This window comes from Misgurnus anguillicaudatus, chromosome 17 (assembly GCF_027580225.2).
Source record: "Misgurnus anguillicaudatus chromosome 17, ASM2758022v2, whole genome shotgun sequence".
NCBI classification, from domain to species: domain Eukaryota; kingdom Metazoa; phylum Chordata; class Actinopteri; order Cypriniformes; family Cobitidae; genus Misgurnus; species Misgurnus anguillicaudatus.
In genome coordinates this window covers 5,302,640-5,322,913 of record NC_073353.2, presented here as the reverse complement: position 1 = coordinate 5,322,913, position 20,274 = coordinate 5,302,640, and the positions used below count along the sequence as shown (strand labels likewise).

Below are 20,274 nucleotides of genomic sequence, written 5' to 3'. Positions count from 1 at the left end.
CTCTTTGATGCAATTCAGCGTGCACGACGAGATGGATATAATTAGCGGTCGTTGCCAGCTTCTTTTCGGAAGCCCGGAATCGTGGTTGCTGAATAAGTGGAGGGACATGCTAGGCTCCAATATTTTCAAGCAAACGTAATGGGTATCGTCGTGAATGAAGTTCACCTAACGTACAAACGGTAAGAGATAGTCTTACTCTATGACTTAGTAAATACTTCATGTTGTGATATAAACGAAATGTTGTAAACATAATAGGTGTTGATGTACATTCGCTAACTCAGTATAATCACAATGTTAGTGTCATTGTAGCGAAATACTTCGGTCAGGCTGCAAAGACGTAATTTCAAAATACACTCACACACACACTCCGTTGCTCTGATTGGTCGTAGGTCTATCCAATTGAGTGCAGAGGCATTTTTCGGTTGAGACACGCCTCATAATTATAGCTCAATGGAGCGGTATCAGACTCAAATTCTGACTAGAATTGAGTATGACAACGTCAGGCTAGCAGAGTTTAGTTCCAACCCTAATCAAACACACCTGAATTTCATTTCCAAGTAACTCTGAAGACTTTAATTAGATTTTTCAGGTGTGTTTAATTAGGGTTGGAACAAAACTCTGCAGGACAGTGGCCCTCCAGGACCAGGGTTCCCCACCCCTGGTTTATGATAAAAGAGAAAATAAGTGAACAGTGTCCCAATATGAAGTGAGCTACCCTGATAGCACACATACATCTCGAAGACGTCTATTTGATGTCTGCGTTTACATCTGCAAGACGTATTATTTAGATTGTTTGCTCATCTGCAATACGTCTCTGAGACGTTTCCTAAAAGATGTCATATAGACATATTGAAGACATCTGCAAGACGTTTTTGATTTAGAATGTATGTAAAGCAGCTCTTTCTAAGACCTTTATAAGATGTTTTTACACACCAGATGTATTCCAGATCTCCAGATCTTTACCAGACATCTTGCAGACGTACCTGTGCTATCTGGGTAGGGTCAACCAGTACCCGAACCTGCGCTATGGAGCTGTTTGAGACAAAAGACGTATGTTTGACTTCATACGGCGCAGCAAACAGGTGGATGACGTCAAAGAACTGCAAAAGCGAATTGAAATTAGAGTTCTCCTTATGATTTCTCGAATTGCTCTCGCGGAACTTTGATATCATCCACCTGTAGTTTCTTGCGGCGTCTCATGAATTTGAACAAGCCTACAGCCTCTGCCTCCGCCACTGCTTGTACCATGTGACTGCAGCCGTACGTGCAAACACCAAGCGTGCCGCCCAAGCCCTGAAAAGTGAAGCCAAAACGTCTCAATCGCCCCCCAGTGACTGGTCCCAGTATAGGTTATAAACCCCGCCTCCCCATGTTATTCAATGGGACATGAGACCAACTAAAAAATTTAATTACACTTTAATTATCTTTTTTCCGAAGCTGGTTTCTGTCATTTATTGTAGTTTTTATCTCACTGATGTTAATTCAAATGTTTGTTTTTAAAATAAGTTTGTGTTTAGTTAGTTATTAATGACATAAAAACGGTGGTGTCACTTCATGATTGACAGCTGTGATATCGTGCGCATTCTGTGAGGGCGGGGTCTTGATTTCGTGGCTTTACTTCCTGCTCACTACTATGCAGGACTGGTCCCGAAATCGCTACGCCGCAGACTCAAGACCCAAGATGTCAGCGCCGTATCGGGACACTGGCGGCTTCACTTTTCACCAATGGAAGAGAGCGAGCAGGCGTCGTCCATCTTTTTTTACAGTCTATGGCAAACACTTTTAGTATGTTATTATTTTTACTTTACGCACTTTCTGTGTTCTGCAATATTCAGCAGAAGCATTAAAATGTAACTTAAGCAGTAATGTTTAATTGTTTTACACATTATCATATGTTAATATCAACTGGGTAAAATACTCACAAACCCAACATAAATTTAAATGACCGTATTTGACATCCAGGTTGTTGAAATAACCCACATAGGCTAAGTTTTATCCGTCGGCTGGGTTAGTCAATATTTTGAAATATTAATTTAGTAGTCATTATTATAAACATCATCTGCCAAAGCAATTAAATTGAGATTACACTTCTATCCACATTCATCCTTAGGGCTGTTCTATGTTTTCTTTATTTTTAGTTAGCCTAAGTATTGCTGTTGCTTCATGCTTTAAGGTCTTATACTGTGAAAATATGACGTTTTCCATGTTTGAGTGCTTTAATTGGGTCCCCAGTCTTTCTGTCAACCTAGAAAATGTGAAAAAGATCAACCTAGTAACTAAGTTTTGGTAAACCATTCTCTGCAAGCATGTGAAAAATTAGGTCGTTCAGATTTTGCCTGTTTTGTGACGTAGGTAGCAAGGCCAATTACAATAATACCACTCCTAATCATAGACTGTAAAAAAAGATGCACGACGCCTGTTCGATCTCTTCCATTGGTGAAAAGTGAAGCCGCCAGTGTCCCGATACGCCGCCGACATCTTGGGTCTTGAGTCTGCGCAGTAGCGATTTCGGGACCAGTCCTGGGCAGTAGTGAACAGGAAGTAAAGCCGCAAAATCAAGACCCCGTCCTCGCTCTCGCAGAATGCGCATATCACACGATATCACAGCTGTCAATCATGACGTGACACCAACGTTTTTATGTCATTAAATAACTAACTAAACACAAACTTATTTTAAAAACAAACATTTGAATTTACATCCGCGTGATAAAAACTCCAGTAAATGACAGAAACCAGGATCGGAAAAAAGATAATTAAAGTGTAATTAAATTTTTTAGTTGGTCTCAAGTCCCATTGAATAACATGGGGAGGCGGGTTTTATGACCTATACTGGGACCAGTCGAGACGTTTTGGCTTCACTTTCAGGGCTTGTGCGGCACGCTTGCTCCTAATATGCATCATACAACCGTGGCACTGCCATTTACTGCAGAAAGAAAGAGAGAGAGAGAAAAAATAATTGACAGCACACACGGCACATTTTTCTACTTAGTGTCAATTGTAACATGCTATAATAAAAATATCTGTGTGGTATTTTGAGCTAAAACTTCACATACGCACTCTGGGGACACAGACTTATTTTACATATTAAAAAATAAATGTCATAATATGACCCCTTTAATATTTTGACATGTTTATACTGGTTAAATATCTTTTCATATAAACTATACAGTCTGTTGAGTGATCAGTGATGTGCTTTATCTGCCCAGATGCGGCCATGACTACACGGATGGATCAGCTTAGCCGGCCCAAACCCAACCTGCTTAAATTCCCAGACAGGTACTTTACACAAGCATGCAGATTTTTGTAGATAATGTACATTTATATAGGATCTCCTGGGACCCAGCAAGTTTATCTTTTTTTTTTACTTTTTTTGTATTTTTTTTTTGGCCCGTTTTTGCCTGTATTTAACAATGAGTATTAAGGAGAGGACAGTGAGGAGCAGGGCCGGCCTGAGGCATAAGCGAACTAAGCGGCTGCTTGGGTTTCAGCTTTTTTATAAATGTCTCCTACTCCTTACTAAGAATTTTTTGACACTTAAGTCATAGCTTAACCCTAATCGTAAGAGTATTTCTGAGATGTTTTATACATACGGGCCCTGGTCTGGTTTTTACCGGTATACACTTTGCACTGTTTTCACTTTTTGCATACACTCTTAAAACAAACGGTGCTATATAGCACTAAAAGTGGTTCTTGGCTCGTAATCATAGAGGATCCATTTTAAGTGCCATATAGCACCTATGAAGTACCTGTGTAGCACTGGTGTTCAACCATATTGTGCTTTGTAGAACCATATGTGGTGCTATAGTGGCACTATATGACCCCCGTATGGTTCTTCATAGGTTCTTCATAGGTGCTATATAGCACTAAAAATGTTTCCTCTATGATTATAAGCCAAGAACCTCTTTGTGTGGTATTTAGCACTGTTTGTTTTTAAAGTGAATAAATAAATAAAATGTTTTTGGTAGACCTTTTGGTCTAATTGAAATTTTCAGTGTGTGGACAATTCTCACAACTTATTGGACTCAACAATTTTTTTGTTCCACGCACCTGAACAATTTTTGTCTGTTTTGAGCCCATTGTCAGTTCTACATCTGTTTGATTTAATGAAAACATTATGGAAGTCTCTAAATTTATACTGCACTCTAAAAATGCATGTGTTCTGTCCAATACTTACCCATTATGGGTCAAAAATAACCCAGCCATTTTTAAAGTGTGGTGGTTCAAAAGATGCTGTAGGAATAGGAATATATATTTTGGTGTTTATGTTAAAATATCAAAAAGATTTATGGCGAATGAAATAAAGTTGCAGATGAAGTAGCAAAAAAGGCATTGGAAAGAGATAAAATTGATGGTACCACGCTAGGTAAGGGAGAAATTAAAGCAATTATCAAAAAAAAAATAATTAAGAAATAATGGCAGGAAATCTGTTATGAAGATAAGAAGGGTAGACATTTGTATAAAATTTGCAAATATGTAGAGACTAACAAGAGCATAAGGGGAAGAAACAGGAAGGAAGAGGTTAAGATTAAGGCTCGGTCATTTAGGATTAAATGCAACATTGGCTTCAGTAAGAGTGCATGAGAGTGGTTAAATGTGAATATTGTAAGAAAAAAGAAACAGTAGAACATGTAATATTTTATTGTAAAAAATGTATACAGGAGAGAAGAGAATTAATGCAGTGTCTCTTAGTAATAATGGACAAAAGGATTTAGATTTGTGGTATATATTAGGAGGATTAGAAGTTAATAGACATAGTTTAGGGGTTTAATGCAATACATATACTATTCATAGGATTTAAAGTTATAAGAAGGACGTGAGGTGGGATATAGTAGTTTTGATTCAACGGGGTATGGTTTTCTGTGAAATGATGAAGTGGGTACAACATTGAACAGTAGGTGGCGGTATGTGCTCAGATCACCAGTCCGCCATTACATGAAAGAAGAAGAACAACAACAAAAGAAGAAGAGCCAGCAACAACACACCGTTACAGATAGATTACGAGCTGTTTGCTTGTTACTGGAGTTTTTAAATCACTAGTGTTTCAGCCAAACGTTAGTTTGAAAGTGGCGTCTCGTTCTGCTGTTATAATGGAGGATACAAACCGATCTTCTTATCTGGACGAGCCGCCGAACAGTCGACTGTTTCTCGTCACCAGTAAATCCATAACAGAAGATGTCATCCGAGATCGTTTCACAGATTTCGGGGAGATTCAGGACATCTTGCAGGTGCGAGACAAACAGACGAGAGAGTTGAAGGGAGTTTCGTTTATAAAATTCGCCAAATCTTCTCAAGCTTGCGTTGCTATGGAGGAGATGCACGGAAAATGCCTGGCCGAGGGAACCAAACCTATAAAGGTAACTTACAGATACTCACATTCGCTACAGTACCGATTCAATGAAACTTAAACTGTGCCACTACTGTAAACAAATGCACTAGAAATGTTATTTAATATTCTAAGATAAAGTTAAGTACTTTAGAAATGTCTCTCATCATTTACGCGTCTCCAGCCTTTTAGTCAGCAACGGCTACCAATGGATGGCTACTTTTTAAAATAATCTATTCAATTTTTTTGTTTTACTCGTTGATTTTATTTAAATATTTTATCGTTGTTTTATGATAAATGTACATACAAACATGCATAAAAAAGCCAAGCTGTATAATAAATAAATATGGAGGCTATTCGAATGTGCTTTGCCGGGCAAATCACAGACTCTGTGCTGGCAACCTTGTGCCCACGAGCACCATATTGAAGACCACTGCTTTGGTTAGACAGACTGTTTTGTGACAAAGTCATTCATGAGAAGACACAACTATGGGATGTGTTGATTGAGAGGTGCTTCTCTCGCCCATTCAGGTGTTCATCGCACAGTCCAGATCTTCTGGAAATCACCGGGATGTGGAGGACGAGGAGCTCACCAGAATATTTGTAATGATCCCAAAAACCTTCACAGAGGAGGATCTGAAAGAAACTTTTAAGGTTATTTTTTGATGGACAGTTTAAGTTTGCTTGTTAAGAGAGGATTCTCACCAAAACATCAAGGTCAAATTTTAAAATAAAAAATGAATGATCTATCTATAGAACTTGATGTCATGAAATAATGTCACACGTATTTATTTTTGTACTAAAATAACAAGCTTCTTTTATTTTGTACAAAATAAGTGCTTATATCTTTCTTTAGATTTTTGCATGAGAGTCAGGAACTTATACAGTCTGTCATTTTGTATGTTAAAGTCTGATATTAAATGTGTTTTCGGTTTGTGACCACAGAAAAATGTGGTATAACCACTCAGCCAAAATTAAATGATTAAAAAACTTTCAAATTAAAAAATAAGCTATCAAAATCAGGGAAAAACAGGCAGGATTCTGGTCTCAAACGGTGGAGGCGTGTCCTCTGTTGGCACTGAAACCACGCCCACTTGAGGGAAAGCTGGGTTGTGGGTAGAAGGGATACAGCTACGGCCGAAATCTCGCAGGATGAGCACTGTTTTCAAAGCTTTTAAATGCGTCTGAAAACACCAGGCAGACGCCGACTGCCAGCTTTTTTTCAGCTAAGTGATTTGCATGCAATATGATGCTTTTGCTTGTTTATCAGTTGTTAAATGATGCGCCAGTTGGTGGTTGTGATGTTTATCCCACACCTCCGGCTTTTTTTGAAAACTGCTACGCTTTCATTGGAAACAGTTAAAAATAAACATACGCTGGCCACCGGCGTAAACGCTTGGGTGTGCACGCCTCCTAATCCTACCCCAAACCCAACATTTCACCGGGATTTAAGCGCTAGCTGTATCCCCTCAAGCCAGAACCGGGGTAGGGTCTTTGTATCGCGTTTTAGCACTTTACACAGACTTTTAATGTGTGTACAGTATGTAAATGTGTGTATGATGTTCTGACTGTGTTAAGGAGTATGGAGATATAGAGTATGCTATCGTTATAAGAAATAAGAGCACAGGTGAAAGTAAAGGTCTGGGGTATGTGAGATACCACAAACCTTCACAGGCTGCCAAGGCCATCGAAAACTGTGATAAGAGTGAGTGTTTCACAATTTATAGTGTGTCACTTATATGTGATGGCAGTATTTTCATATGTGTCTGTCTCTGTAGCTTTTAGAGCGATTATAGCTGAGCCCAGAAACAAGAATGCTTCAGCAGACAGTGAGTATGTCCCAAACTCCAGAGCGGATCATGACCGGAGTGATCCCGGCCCCAGCACTTATGCATTTGGTGAGTATTGTGACATCTGATTGAAAAACCACTCATGTTTATGAGTTTGTTTACACGTGGTATTGAGATGCGTTTTGGTGGATCGTATCACCACTTTCGAATACATTAAGAGGTAGTCGAAGACACATTAGACCGGATTGCTTTTGTGGTGTAGACGCTCGTGGTTGAATATGTTTGAGCAGCCACATAAGGCCGCCTACTCTCCACCTTTTGATCTAACGTGTGTTGTATAAAGCACAATGTTTTTACATCGGACATGACTTTTAGTGCTAACACTACAGCGTACAGCGCAATTTTTAGGTTTTCATTGATAAAACTGAAGCGGATGCTCTCCGCCTCTTTCATTTTGAGAGTGTGTGAAAGATGCGCAGGCTTTTTTCATCAATTGCTCTGTTATATAAAAGCGCTTACATATACACATACAAAACGTTGAGCAGCATGTTTACTAACAATACAAGCAGCAGACTCTGACCTATGCACATCAATTTAAACACGTAATTTCTCCCGCTCGCATTTAAATGAAAGCAGAGGGACTCGCCCACAGACCATCCCCTCAAAGTTATCAGGACAGAAGCGGTTGAAAGTGGACAAAAGAGACTAATTAATACACCAGTTGCAAACATGATTGTGTCTCTCTTGTCCACAATTGACCAAAATGCATCTTAATACCAGGTATAAAACATTTCCAAGGATGTTTGTGTAGATTAAAAAATGTTTTTATTATCCCAGTAAAATAAGGTTTGGTTTCCTGCAGCACACGAATCTACGAGTTACGCCACAGGAGATGCGTGGAACCCTGACATCATCACACGCTGCCTGATGGTAACGTCACGCGTAGCCGTAACGCAGGAGCAGATATACGGCCTGTTTGATCTTGTCCCAGGAATGGATTTCTGTGAGATGCAGCGAGACCAATATGGCTTCAGCAAAGGTTGTACACTACACTGTGTACAAACAAATGCAAAAATGTTTTAAAGGCACAATATATCCATAAACTAATAGCACAGTCATACATTTTGTTAACATGTGTAATACTTTTTTTTTAACAATGGTGGCAGTTTTAAAAAGCTTTTCACCCATTTATAGAGTCACTAGTCAATGGAGTCATGTCTAGGTTTCCTTCGTTTTTTTTTTCTTTGCTGCCATAGGAATCGAAGATCTGTTTGGCCTCATGCGGCACTGCGCAGACCAATCGGCCCATGACTTCAAAGTATCGCAAAATTGATTCAAAAGCAGCACTCTCGTGATATTTTGATGTCATACGCTGATCGGTCAGCGCAGTGTCACATGAGGTATTGGAATGCAGAAGTAGTAACATCTAGATATCCTCTAGTAACATCTTTTATTACAATTTAACGGTTATAAAGCTTTACTTCATTACATCCATTAGGGATGTCCCGATCTGATATGCTGGATTGGGATCAGGGGTGATCCGGGCTTTTTGGCTGGATCGGACATCGGATCGAGGACCGACAACATGACCGATCCAGTTCCAATATGAGCGTTAGCCGTGGTTGTTACTGACAAGCTATTAAAAGAACAACGTATTATAAAAGCACCATAAACGTTTTATGCACTACATTTAAAGTCTTTTAATACACTCAATAGCTTTATGTGAAGGAACAAACGCACAATTAAAGATATTTAAGATCACTGAAACACTTTAACTTACTTGCAAATGGGTTAATGCACTGGTGAAGCAGACGGATAAAACGCGTCATTCACACACACAAGATAACTGTAGGCTTTATTAAAGATCTGTGGCCGGTTGCATAAAACTTTAAGAACTTTTAAAAATTGGTCTAATTTAAATCCAAATAATAAGACTGATTAGCCCTAACTAATTGCTAGTAAGTCAGAATCATTCTTAAGACGCAGTCTTAACGTCACGGCTATGTTTATGCAACCGGCCACTGATTTTATAAAGTCTCAGTAAGCCGTTGGATGGATGCAATTCACTTTGGGCTGAGCACATGATGCATCTATTCTCTTTGTGTTTAAGCAGTTATAAACTTTCCATTGCGGTGCAAGGTTTCCCATGAGAGGATGATTCAAGGGCATCAATTCTGCACCCAGAAAGCCCATAAATGACCAGAAAGGCCAGTATATGACTTAGGAGCAGCAATTCTGCAACCGGAATGTGAATAAAAAGTCTAATAATTCATAATTGCATAATTCCCAAAATAATCATCTGCACACTAAAACTTTTTTACTATGACAGTTTTACACAATTAAGAAAAAAATATTTAGCATACTTAATTGATTAAACGTACATATTATATGTTCTCCTAAACACCGTCATGATTAATATTTACTAATGTTTCCTGTAACTTGTAAATCATTTTAAATTATTGATTTTAACATTTAAAATGATACTAGATGTAGCAGAAAGCACTATACACATTTAATTACAGTAGTATCGGGCAGATATTGGTATCGGCTAATATACGGAATTCTGGTAACGGATCGGAAATGAAAAAGTGGGATCGGGACATCCCTAACATCCATGAATGAACATGTTTTGTGTGTTTAACATGCAACCAAATAATCCGTTTGTAATCATATTGATGGTTCAATCTGATTGAAAAGCCTTCATGTAAATACATCAATCAATACATTTGTGTTTGATCGGATGCAATTTCCAATAATATATTGAAAGTGGTGGGGTAGTCCGATCTGTGATCGATCATCAGAAGAAAAGTACGCATGTAAACGTGTGAATCGTTCCATGCTCTTAAACAGCATAATCAAGCGGCGGCCATTTGTTGTTTAGTGAACTCTAGTGGTGAAAATTACATATTGTGCCTTTTAATATTACCATGAAATGCATGGGCAAAGCATGACACACACCTAATAGAAAATTTGACAATATTCTATATGTATAAATAACAGCAGAAGATGCAATGCACCAGAATAAAACATGAAATAAATACAGTATTGTACTATAGTATACTATTAGCCCTGTTACCAATTGGCGCATACATTTGCAGTAAACTTACTAAAAGTTTGATTGTACTTAAGAATAATCATGTGTCCTTGAACGCACCATAACATCCCTTTTCATATGATTTTAAACTTAAACTTTAATAGCTTAGCTCCATTCTTTATTTTCAATAATTACACAGCGCTCTAAAATGCTTGATTCTGATTGGTCAGTAGCGACATTCCAATGTATGTTATTCTGAGATAACAACTTGAATATTTAATGTTCCTTACCTTACTTTTGAGGTAAATAACCGTGTAATAAGTAGGATAATTGTACAGGTAGCCAGTTGTTGTTATCGCGAAATAAGCCCCTTCAGTGTGAAACAAGGCCTGGTTAGACTGGTTTATTTCAGTGATACCGACCAGTTGCCTGTACATGAACTCTTACTTATAACCAAGCAAAAGATTTTACCCAGTTAGTTATTCATTTCACGTCTGTGTGTTATATCTACAGGTCAGATTTTGATCCGCTATAGTAATCTGGGCTCTGCAGTTTATGCCAAAGAGAAGCTAAATGGCTTTGAGTATCCGCCTGGTAACCGTCTATCAGTAACATATATAGATGACGGAGAAGACAAGTCCAGGTACAGACAGCTTTACATTTATTTTATTTTGTAAATATCTCAGTGTAAGTTTGAGTATTTTTGCACTCATAATGGTTATGGTGGGTGTATAGAGCTGTTTGATATGTAACTCCTGATTGTTTTGGGTTCTTGTCTGTGTCCAGTCTCGTGGGCAGAATGGCCATGCAGCTGGTGGCCGCTCAGATGATGTCTGTGGTCTGGAACGGACCCTCCGGTACACAGCTTATGAAGAGCAGCATGGTGGGTAACTTGAACATTTCCCAGTCAACATGTCTCTACATTCTCATGTAGTTCTTAATTAACAAGTGTTTAGAGAGTGAAGGTGTGAGTAGAATTGGCTGACTTTCATCTCTAGATGTGATCAGTTTGCAGTGGAAAAAACAAACCACACCCACTATTTTCTCATTTTAAATTAGGATTGCCAACAACTAATTGATAAAATCAATAAACATCGACAGTGACATTAGTTGTGGATGAATTTTATCATCAATTAGTTGGTCTGTGACATCACTTTCCTCCGGCACCACCGTTGGACAGCACAGACACGTATTCGCTTCATACAGTGCGAGCTGCCTGCTCAAGTCAGTCAGGTTTTCTTTATAAAACGTGAGCTGCGCATTTGTCAGATGCTGCTTCTTATTAACGCATGTCAAGCTTATTTAAAAGCAAAGCAGCATTGCCAGGTCAGAGCTCTGAATTGCGCTTCTTTTAAACTGTTTCTGCAGGTTTTTCTGTGGGTTACAGATGAAAGGATTTGATTCATTAGTTGCTGGTATTTGGGCTTTGAATAGTCATTAAGATGCTTTATTTTGAATGGCAATTGGGCTGGTTTTGTTACGCGGATCTGGCAACAATGACAGTAGCAAAAGCGCAAATGAACGCTAGTTAATAAAGATTTAATTTCCTTTAATATAAGTGAGTTTGTATTTGTTTAAAAGTTGTTGGGTTTTCATAAAAATAGTATGAATCACAAACTAAGCATCTGTTAGGGGGAAGTCTCGTCCGGATGAGCAGAGGGGAAATCCAGTTTTTTATTAAAGTAACAACGGATGTATATCACTTTCATATCATATCATAATAGCATATTTTGTTAATAATGAATGATGTTAATTCTCATTAAAGGTGCAATGTGTAATTTTTAGAAGGATCTCTTGACAGGAATGCTAAATAATATACAAAACTATATTATCATGTATAAAGACCTTTCATAATGAACCGTTATGTGTTTATTACCTTAGAATGAGACGTTTTTATCTACATACACCGAGGGTCCCCTTACATGGAAGTCGCCATTTTGTGCCACCATGTTTCTACAGAAACCCTTAATGGAAAAACTTTTACTAAGTTCTCTCCAATTACATGTTTGTCCGGTGAAAGCTATCGTAGCTTCTCTATGTGATTAAAAAACGAGGGGTAAGCAGTGAACTGAGCCGTTGTTGCAATTCACCAGTACTTCACCACTAGATGCAGCTTATATTTTCACACTGCACCTTTAAGGCCAGTTCACACTGGTCAGACAACTACCAACTCCAACAGACACCAACAGACCCAACAGACACCAACAGACAACCACATTCTAAAGTCTCATTGACTTTGATCCAACAACTGCCAACAGGGGTTTCACACTGGTCAGACAGACTCCAACAGACGCGTCTGTTGGAGTCTGTCTGACCAGTGTGAAGTGGCCTTTAAGGTCTAAAGTTGAAGATTAAAATGAGTTTATTAATCTGTGGCAAAATTTCCTCAGCAGCACATCCCTGAAGGCTGAAGTTAATTTTGTTTATTATTATTTTGACTTGTAAAGATGTTTTACTATTTAAAAGATGCACTTTTTTATTTAAAGCTCATGTAACACACGCTGTTTCTGTATTTATGATGTTAATCTGGAGTACCTATAGAGTAGTATTACATCCTTTATTTCTCCAAAGAGTCTTTAGTTTAATCAGATTTATAAAAGAAAATGAAGAAGGAGGAGTTATACCGGGGGTGGAGCGAGTACGAGTCATACAACACTATACAACACTGTTTTAACTTATGATTCACTACATGTTCGCATCATTTGTATAATATGCACGTGCCTATTTCCAACATAAGACAGAAGTCTTACTTACCGCATGCAACTTGTGACCCGGTTGGGAAAATCCAGCGCATCAAACACACACGCAAAACTCCCCTGCTACCCCGGATAATAAACTATATCCATTGTTTCCATAAGGGCTCAGTCACACCAAAAGCGCTTTAAACGCTTGCAAACGCAAGGCGCAACGCACTGCCTTTTTTAAAAAAGAGCAGTGCAGCGCGGCTTTTCATATTGCTAAGCAACCACCGAGTCAGCTGTCTTGTCAATCAAATATTAAAGCGTGAGCGCTCTTTTGCTGTTAACTGTCATATTAGCAGAAACTTTAAAAAGAGGGCGCTTGCTCTGACCTTGTTTGAGGATAAGAGGAGCACAAACACGCAGGAGAGAGTGAGCGAGTGGAGTCCGGTTCTTCAAAGCAACTGTAAACTTCCCTCGCCACAACGTAAGGCCCGCCTCTCCCCTCATTCGATTGAACAATGGAAGACGCGAATGACGTCAGGCGCTCCTCCGCTCTCAGCGCTCCTTCAAAAACGCGTGCGCGGCAGAAAACCGCAAGGCGCTCGGCGCGCATAAACAGCACGCAAACGCGCCCTGCCCATAGAATATCATTCAAAAAAGGCGCCTGCAACTGCCTTAAACGCTTTTGGTGTGACTGAGCCCTAAGGCTGACTTTCTTCTCCTTACATCCAAAAACACACTTCTTCTTTCGTGCAATTGTTGAGTTTTGAAATTAAACGAAGCTGTGTCGCGTGATGTTTGTAAGTTCTAGCGTCTCCCGCTTATTGACGGGTGGGAGGTTTTTTTTGGTGGAAGTGTCCATATAAAGAAGTGATACGTATAGGGCTGGGCGATATATATCAGGGGATTGTCACACGCATGTCGTCAGTAAAGCCGGTTACTTGATTAGTAGTAAATCGCCATCAGCTGCTTTTAAATGGAGCGGCATTTACTACAAAGAGCCGTAGTTGGCTGACAATCGGGAATAATTATCAAGGACGCATCACATGCGATAATTAATGCGATATGGCCCAGCTTGTCAGTGAACTACGGCTCTGTGTAGTAAATGCAGCTCTATCTGAAAACAGGTGATGGCGATTTACTACTAATCAAGGAACCGGTTTTACTGACGAGAAGCACATGACAATCGTATTCGATATATCTCCCAGCCCTAGATACGTATAGAAATCCCTGAAACGTCAGCTGGACCCGTAATAGAAAAAAAACTCTCTTGTACGAACCCTGGCGAAGTGCATTCGGCACAGAAGTACTCTATAACACGCCCAACTGTTTTTTGAAACTTTGTTTAATAAGTCAGAATGCTTGAACCACCCCTTTAAGGGTTAAAATATCCAAATCAAAAAGATTATATAAGTAAAACTCTGTAGCAGTGTGTCGCTTTTGCACTTTTAAAAGTCACACTTTTTTGTGGATTCAGTGATGTGGAATGACAAACCTGCGAACTTGATGCTTGTTGGCTTGTTCTGTTCATTTAGCCTATTCAGCGTTCCAGGTATGTTCTGTATGCTATTGTGTATCGTGTAAATGACTGATAATGTTACGTTAACATGTACGGACACCTATTCAGCCTGCTGTTCTGTCTGCTATTGATTAGTTGAATAACGTGCCTTTCCAGATTAAATGTCTGTTCTTCGGCTTGGATTTTGTAAAATAATTTTCTAAATAAATGTGACGTGTAGTCCATTGGGACTTATACATGATGTATTTTTGATTGATGCGACTTATACTCCGGAGCGACTTATAGTCCGGAAAATACAGTACACCTCTACACATGAATAAAATAATTAAGTAACTATAAGTGGAAATCTAATTGAGTTAATATTCAGATTTTAGTGTATTCATCAAAAAAATAATCGATCGATTATGAAAATAATTGTTAGTTGCAGCAATACTCCAAATAGTTTCATGCTCTTTAAATAGTATTTTGAAAGGGATCACTATGCTTACTCCAAATGTGTTTCTCTGAAAGAGGGTGTAAATCATGAGGTAATTTTGATATTTGGCTGGCGTATCGCTTTAAACTATCTGAAATTACCAGAATTAGGAAAACTCTAGGAGAATGGCAGTGTAGATAATGTTCAGGATCAGAAAGTTTTAATCTGATTACTGACCAAACTGTTTCTGAATGTCTCATGTGTCTCCTGCAGGGCTGTGCAGCGCCTTCTGTACCTCCCGTACATCCCAAACCCCTCAAAGCCCGTGTACAGACGGATGTACCTCTGCCTCCTCTGAAGAAACTGGCCCCGTCTGAAAGTGTGGCTAGAGAGAGACTCTTTGTGATATTCAACCCTTCACCTTTGCCTGTAGATGTGCTGGAGGATGTGTTCTGGTATGTTTGTGCCTAACACTGTTTGTAAATGTAGTACATTAGACTGTTTTACCTTTATACCCAGGTCTCAAAATAACACTGCAACTAAAACCAAGCAGTTATACTGCACATCGTTAGACGATACAGCATACAAACAAACTAAGGGCGCACTCACGTCATTCTTAACCATACCCAACCGTACCCAAGCACGATTGTCCCCACTGCCTCGCTGGTCTGCATTCACATTACACTTTATGATCCGTACCAGAGTACACTTTAGAGGTCTGACCTCGGGCGCAGTCATATTGAGTAGTCAGGAGTGATGATGTTACTGCGCCTGAGGTCGAAGTACTGCAAACTAAGTGCTCTTCCGCCATTCAATACAGTTCTCATTTTTATTCACTTAAAAAATCGCCACGTTTTATTTTGTGCCACAAGTGTATGGTGGCTTCTAAATTCATCCCTGTTTGGATCCTAAGGAATAAATGGGGCTAGGCTAAATGCCAACACATTCACAACGCGCTGCACAAAGACCAAGTGCACGCATTGAAAAAAGATAGGTATGTATAAATTCATCTAAGTTGAGGTAAAAACATAGTAAAATATTGAAAAACTGTGATGTTTTCCTTTTCCTTAATGTGTGCTTAAGGTGCATAACAAAACACACACGCACTTCAGTTAGTGCGGTATAGATGCGAATAAAGTGTTTACATGGACGCATACTGCGATTAAAAACGGCCTGATCGCATAAGAATTTGTACGTATTCTAAGAGTTGGCAAATTTGTATATATTTGTACAAGGTGAATTGTCCAAAAGTATATGATTATAATAAAAAAAAAACAATAACGAAACCATGCCCCAATGTGATGAGGAAAAAGTAAATCGTACAAAAATGTATGAATGTGGTCATATGAATTTATACCTCATCAAATGCCTACGAATTGCCATGAGATGGCGCTGGGTATGCGTAGTGTGAGTATGCCCTAAGCTTACCCCAGGCTTCAAGCTCTTTTGAACTCAATTAACCATCAGAATAATGCAAATACATGCAAAATAAAGTCTGTCGATTTTGTTTTGTTGTCTCCATGCAGTCGTTTTGGTTCCCTGATTGACGTTTACTTGGTTCCGGGTCGGAACGTTGGATACATTAAGTTTGCCGACCGGAAATCTGCTGCGGATGCCATAGCAATGCTGCATGGTAAAGTGGTGAACGGGGTCAGGATGAAGGTCTTGCTGGCAGACCCGCCGAAAGAGGAGTCGCATAAACGCCAGAGAACTTACTGACCTTTGACCCTCATAGGTAAGTCAGCTCAATAGGTAAGATACTGTGAAATACTTCAAATATTTATGAATCGATCAACCTTGCTGTCACAGCTTCTGATATCCGCGCCTGTCTTCTGCTGTGTAAGCAACACTGTGATCATTGAGTGCACGAAGTGTCCAGCGTTTATATTACAAATGATGTAGAATAGTGCATTAGTGTGTGATTTGGGATGTTAATTACCAATATCTGAAACCTCAATTTAAATTTGATGAAGCTTTACATTTATGTATTGATCAACTTATACATTATTAGACATGCTCTAGATCAATAATGGAATTTATTTAGATGTAATAAAAATCCTGGCCAATTCAATTTCCGAAATGGAGCCCATTGTTAATTTATGATTTTTTTTAAATTGGGTCTGAACCTGTTTTGTATACTGTTATGTATGCCTTCCTTTTCTTCAGGAAAGATGATGCTTGGAGAAATAATCCTCTACATTAATAATGTTTAAACAGTTTAACATCTCTTGACTTTCTAAATCACTCAATGGCTATGTTTACATGCACTAAATTGAGTCAATCCGACTGAATTTGTTCTGATTGCAGTTTGCGACTATACAGTTAACATGCATCCTAAACTAGGGCTGTTTTCGACTACGGATTTTCATAGTCGAACCTTTTTTTTTTAGATAGCAGCTAGGGCTGTCGAGGTAAAGGAATTTCCCTTGCGGTGATTTTGCGTGACTCACTAACGCTATGCTGTTTAACTGCCTTAATTTACTAAAATAATTATTATTTAAATCCAGAACAATGAGGTACACCAGTGTAGAAGCAGGGTTGGCTACATGTCTTTCCCCTTATGAGAAAAAGAATAACAAGCTATACTACAGCTATATAGACATACATACATACATACATACATACATACATACATACATACATACATACATACATACATACATACATACATACATAAAATATAATATAATATGTAAGCAATAAGGTACGAGAAGCTGTGCTGTATCGTGAATAAGTAACGGCTGAAGGGCGTTGTTAGGCACGACGCGAAGCCTCGAGTACCTTATTGCTTTTATAAAACGTTTACTACACAATATTAAAGTAAAAAAATATTAGCATTCCTTCTGCTAGAAAAAATAGTCCCTGACTGCGAACAATAACATGAAAGCTCAAATAAAAACGACAAACTGTTCTCAAACTTTGTCTCATATGTTTATGTGTTGCTAAGGGCGCAGTGATATTAAATAGAACTGTTGGGTGACGCGGTCATAGCAGTGTTTTATCGTGAATAAAGCCCACCTATTGACCAATCAGAACTAACCGTTTTATAAAATATAATATATTTTATATACACACACACACATATTCTTTCAAAAAAAAGAAATTAAAGAACAATTTCTTAACAAGAAGGCTTTTTGAGGGGATATTTCGGCCAAGAATGGTGTTGAACCCATGATTTGCTCGCCCCCGGGCTGTTCGCGATGCGTGTGTCCATCGTTTTTCAGACAAACAGATTTTCAGTTATTTTAGAAAATGTTTTAGATCTTTCAGTTAATTAAATGTGAAGTTACAGGGTCCAAAAAATATGCATCCATCCTTCACAAAATAAATCCAAACGGCTTCAGGATGATAGATAGAGGTCTTCTGAGGGTTGTCCGCGCGGTGCTGTTCTAGAAATATCCATATTTGAAAAAGTTATGTTTTCAGATATGGGCAAAGAAAACACTTTTCGAACGATTGCATACGATTGAGAAAATACTACAATTCACGCGTTTACATGCATACTTTTCTCCTGCTGATCGGATCACAAATTGGACTACACCACCCCTTTCAATACAATCGAAATTTGCATCTGATCGACCCCCAAAAAATGGATTTAGGTGTTTACATGAAGGCTTTTCAATCCGATTGAGCCATCAATATGATTACAAACAGATTTTGTAGTATTTTCTCAATCGTATGAAAAAATACATTGTGCTCATGCGCAGAACATTTGTGCTCAAGTTCACGTCTTATTTTAACCTCTTATATCACATGATTCTCGTCACAGAAACACGCAATAGCAAGGCAATGGCAATTCATTATTAAGGTAAGGTTACTGGGGTCACACGATGTACATTCTTCCGCATTTATGTGTACTTTTAAAACATTAGGCTACTTAAAGCAATAAAATAGCGTTGTGACTTTTGAAAAGTGTGTGTTCATCACCTTTATCTGAAAACGTTTTAAGAACAACTTTCTCCAACTCCGTTTTGACTTTAATCCAGAGATGAAGCCTGCACTGAACTCGACGAGAGATGCTGTCCACAGCGAGGCGTTGCCAAGTCCTCAGATTTGAGCTACTGTTTAAACTGTTTCCACTTGTTGTTTTTCTGCGGGTTAAAGATGAAAGTATTTCGTTCATTAGTTATTGGTATTTGGGCTGTGAATAGTCATTGGGATGCTTTTGGACTAGTTTTGAATGTCCATTTGGGATGGTTCTGATACGCGAATCTGGCAACCCTGGCTGTGCGCTTGCGCAGACATTTGGATTCTATAGAATGTACATGTAAACGAACATTTCAATCAGATTGCAATGTTTAGGTTGCATGTAAGCTGTATCGTTGTAACCTTCAATTGTATTAAATTCAATCGGATGATTGACAAAATTTTGTGCATATAAACATAGCCATTGTTTGAAACATCATAGCAATCTAATTATTAATCTTTAAATATTATGATTTATATTGACTTGTGACATGGTGCTTAATCATTTTTAGCCTTTTGTTTTGTTTTCAGCAGCCTTAATGAGCAACATTTGCTAAGTGGTTTCTCAAGCATGAGTTTTTGCACGTTGTTCGTCCTTAATGTCCTGTAGGAGAGTTCTCACTTACATGCATTTTGGGTTTGGGACTTTTCAGATTTCTTTTTTGTGCAAATCCATTTATTTTAAAACTAAGGGCAGAATCATTAGGAGTGCAGTAGAGGATCCACTACATGCTTTAGTTTTAGGTTTTGAGGTTTTTCAGCTCTACGGTGGACTTGTATAACTTTGCTGTCTTTGTTCTTACAGAGTTTTAAGTGACATGACGCATGACCCCGACATGACAGGACGGATATGACACGACGGACACTGACTGCTGCCATTTCGGTTCATTTATAGATCATTTTTCTTACCTTTTTAACCTTTTTCTCTGTTAACTGTTAGCTTTATAAGACCCTTTGCTTTAGGTGACTGACAAAACCACAGATAAGTTTGAGCCAATGCACGACTGTGTGTGTGTCATTATCATTATGTGTTTGATGTGTACAGAAGCACCAAATTAAATGATATTAAACAATCAAATCACCTGGAGTGCTCTCTTGTTTTTATTCAATTAGTCGCCCCTGGCAGTTACTGATAAAGTAATACGTCTTAATAATGACAATAATTATGTCTTTATTGTGCTTTTGACATATGACTGACAATTTAATAGTGTCTCAGAAAAGCTTTGACAAATTATTACTGTGTCAATGAGTTTGAGACTCATTTTCACCTACAGTACACGGCTATGTACACATCCTTGATCGGTATGGTGCGTATTGAAGAGGATTTAAAGGTATTATTTATTCTGTTGATTAGTAATGTTTCCCCCTTTTAGATGATTTTTAGTTTTTGGTCAGCTCTTCCTTTAAAACAACAAAGGTGAAGTAAATCTGAGGCATGTAAATTATTTTCATGTAGGTTAAGTGTACCCAGCACCAAAATCTAAGTGTAGGTGTTTATCATAGATATTGACATGGTTTATAAGAAAAATGGTTTGTTAAAATACAA

General features: G+C 38.5%; 1 protein-coding gene across 1 annotated transcript; it reads left to right on the top strand.

The window, feature by feature from the left end:
• Nucleotides 1-4,912: 4,912 nt before the first annotated feature.
• On the top strand, nucleotides 4,913-19,809 carry rbm45 (RNA binding motif protein 45). The gene is made up of 10 exons (XM_073854871.1): nucleotides 4,913-5,354; nucleotides 5,855-5,977; nucleotides 6,902-7,028; nucleotides 7,102-7,221; nucleotides 7,976-8,152; nucleotides 10,661-10,790; nucleotides 10,934-11,030; nucleotides 15,036-15,217; nucleotides 16,289-16,497; nucleotides 19,534-19,809. The coding sequence occupies exons 1-9, from the start codon at nucleotides 5,088-5,090 to the stop codon at nucleotides 16,479-16,481; spliced, it is 1,416 nt and encodes a 471-aa protein (XP_073710972.1). The 5' UTR covers nucleotides 4,913-5,087; the 3' UTR covers nucleotides 16,482-16,497; nucleotides 19,534-19,809.
• Nucleotides 19,810-20,274: the final 465 nt, after the last annotated feature.

Excerpts from the sequence above, each read along its gene's own strand:
- rbm45 (XM_073854871.1), top strand. The coding sequence starts at position 5,088 with ATGGAGGATACAAACCGATCTTCTTATCTGGACGAGCCGCCGAACAGT. Across the intron at positions 7,029-7,101 it reads CATCGAAAACTGTGATAAGA|CTTTTAGAGCGATTATAGCT; the intron begins GTGAGTGTTTCA and ends CTGTCTCTGTAG. Across the intron at positions 10,791-10,933 it reads GACGGAGAAGACAAGTCCAG|TCTCGTGGGCAGAATGGCCA; the intron begins GTACAGACAGCT and ends GTCTGTGTCCAG.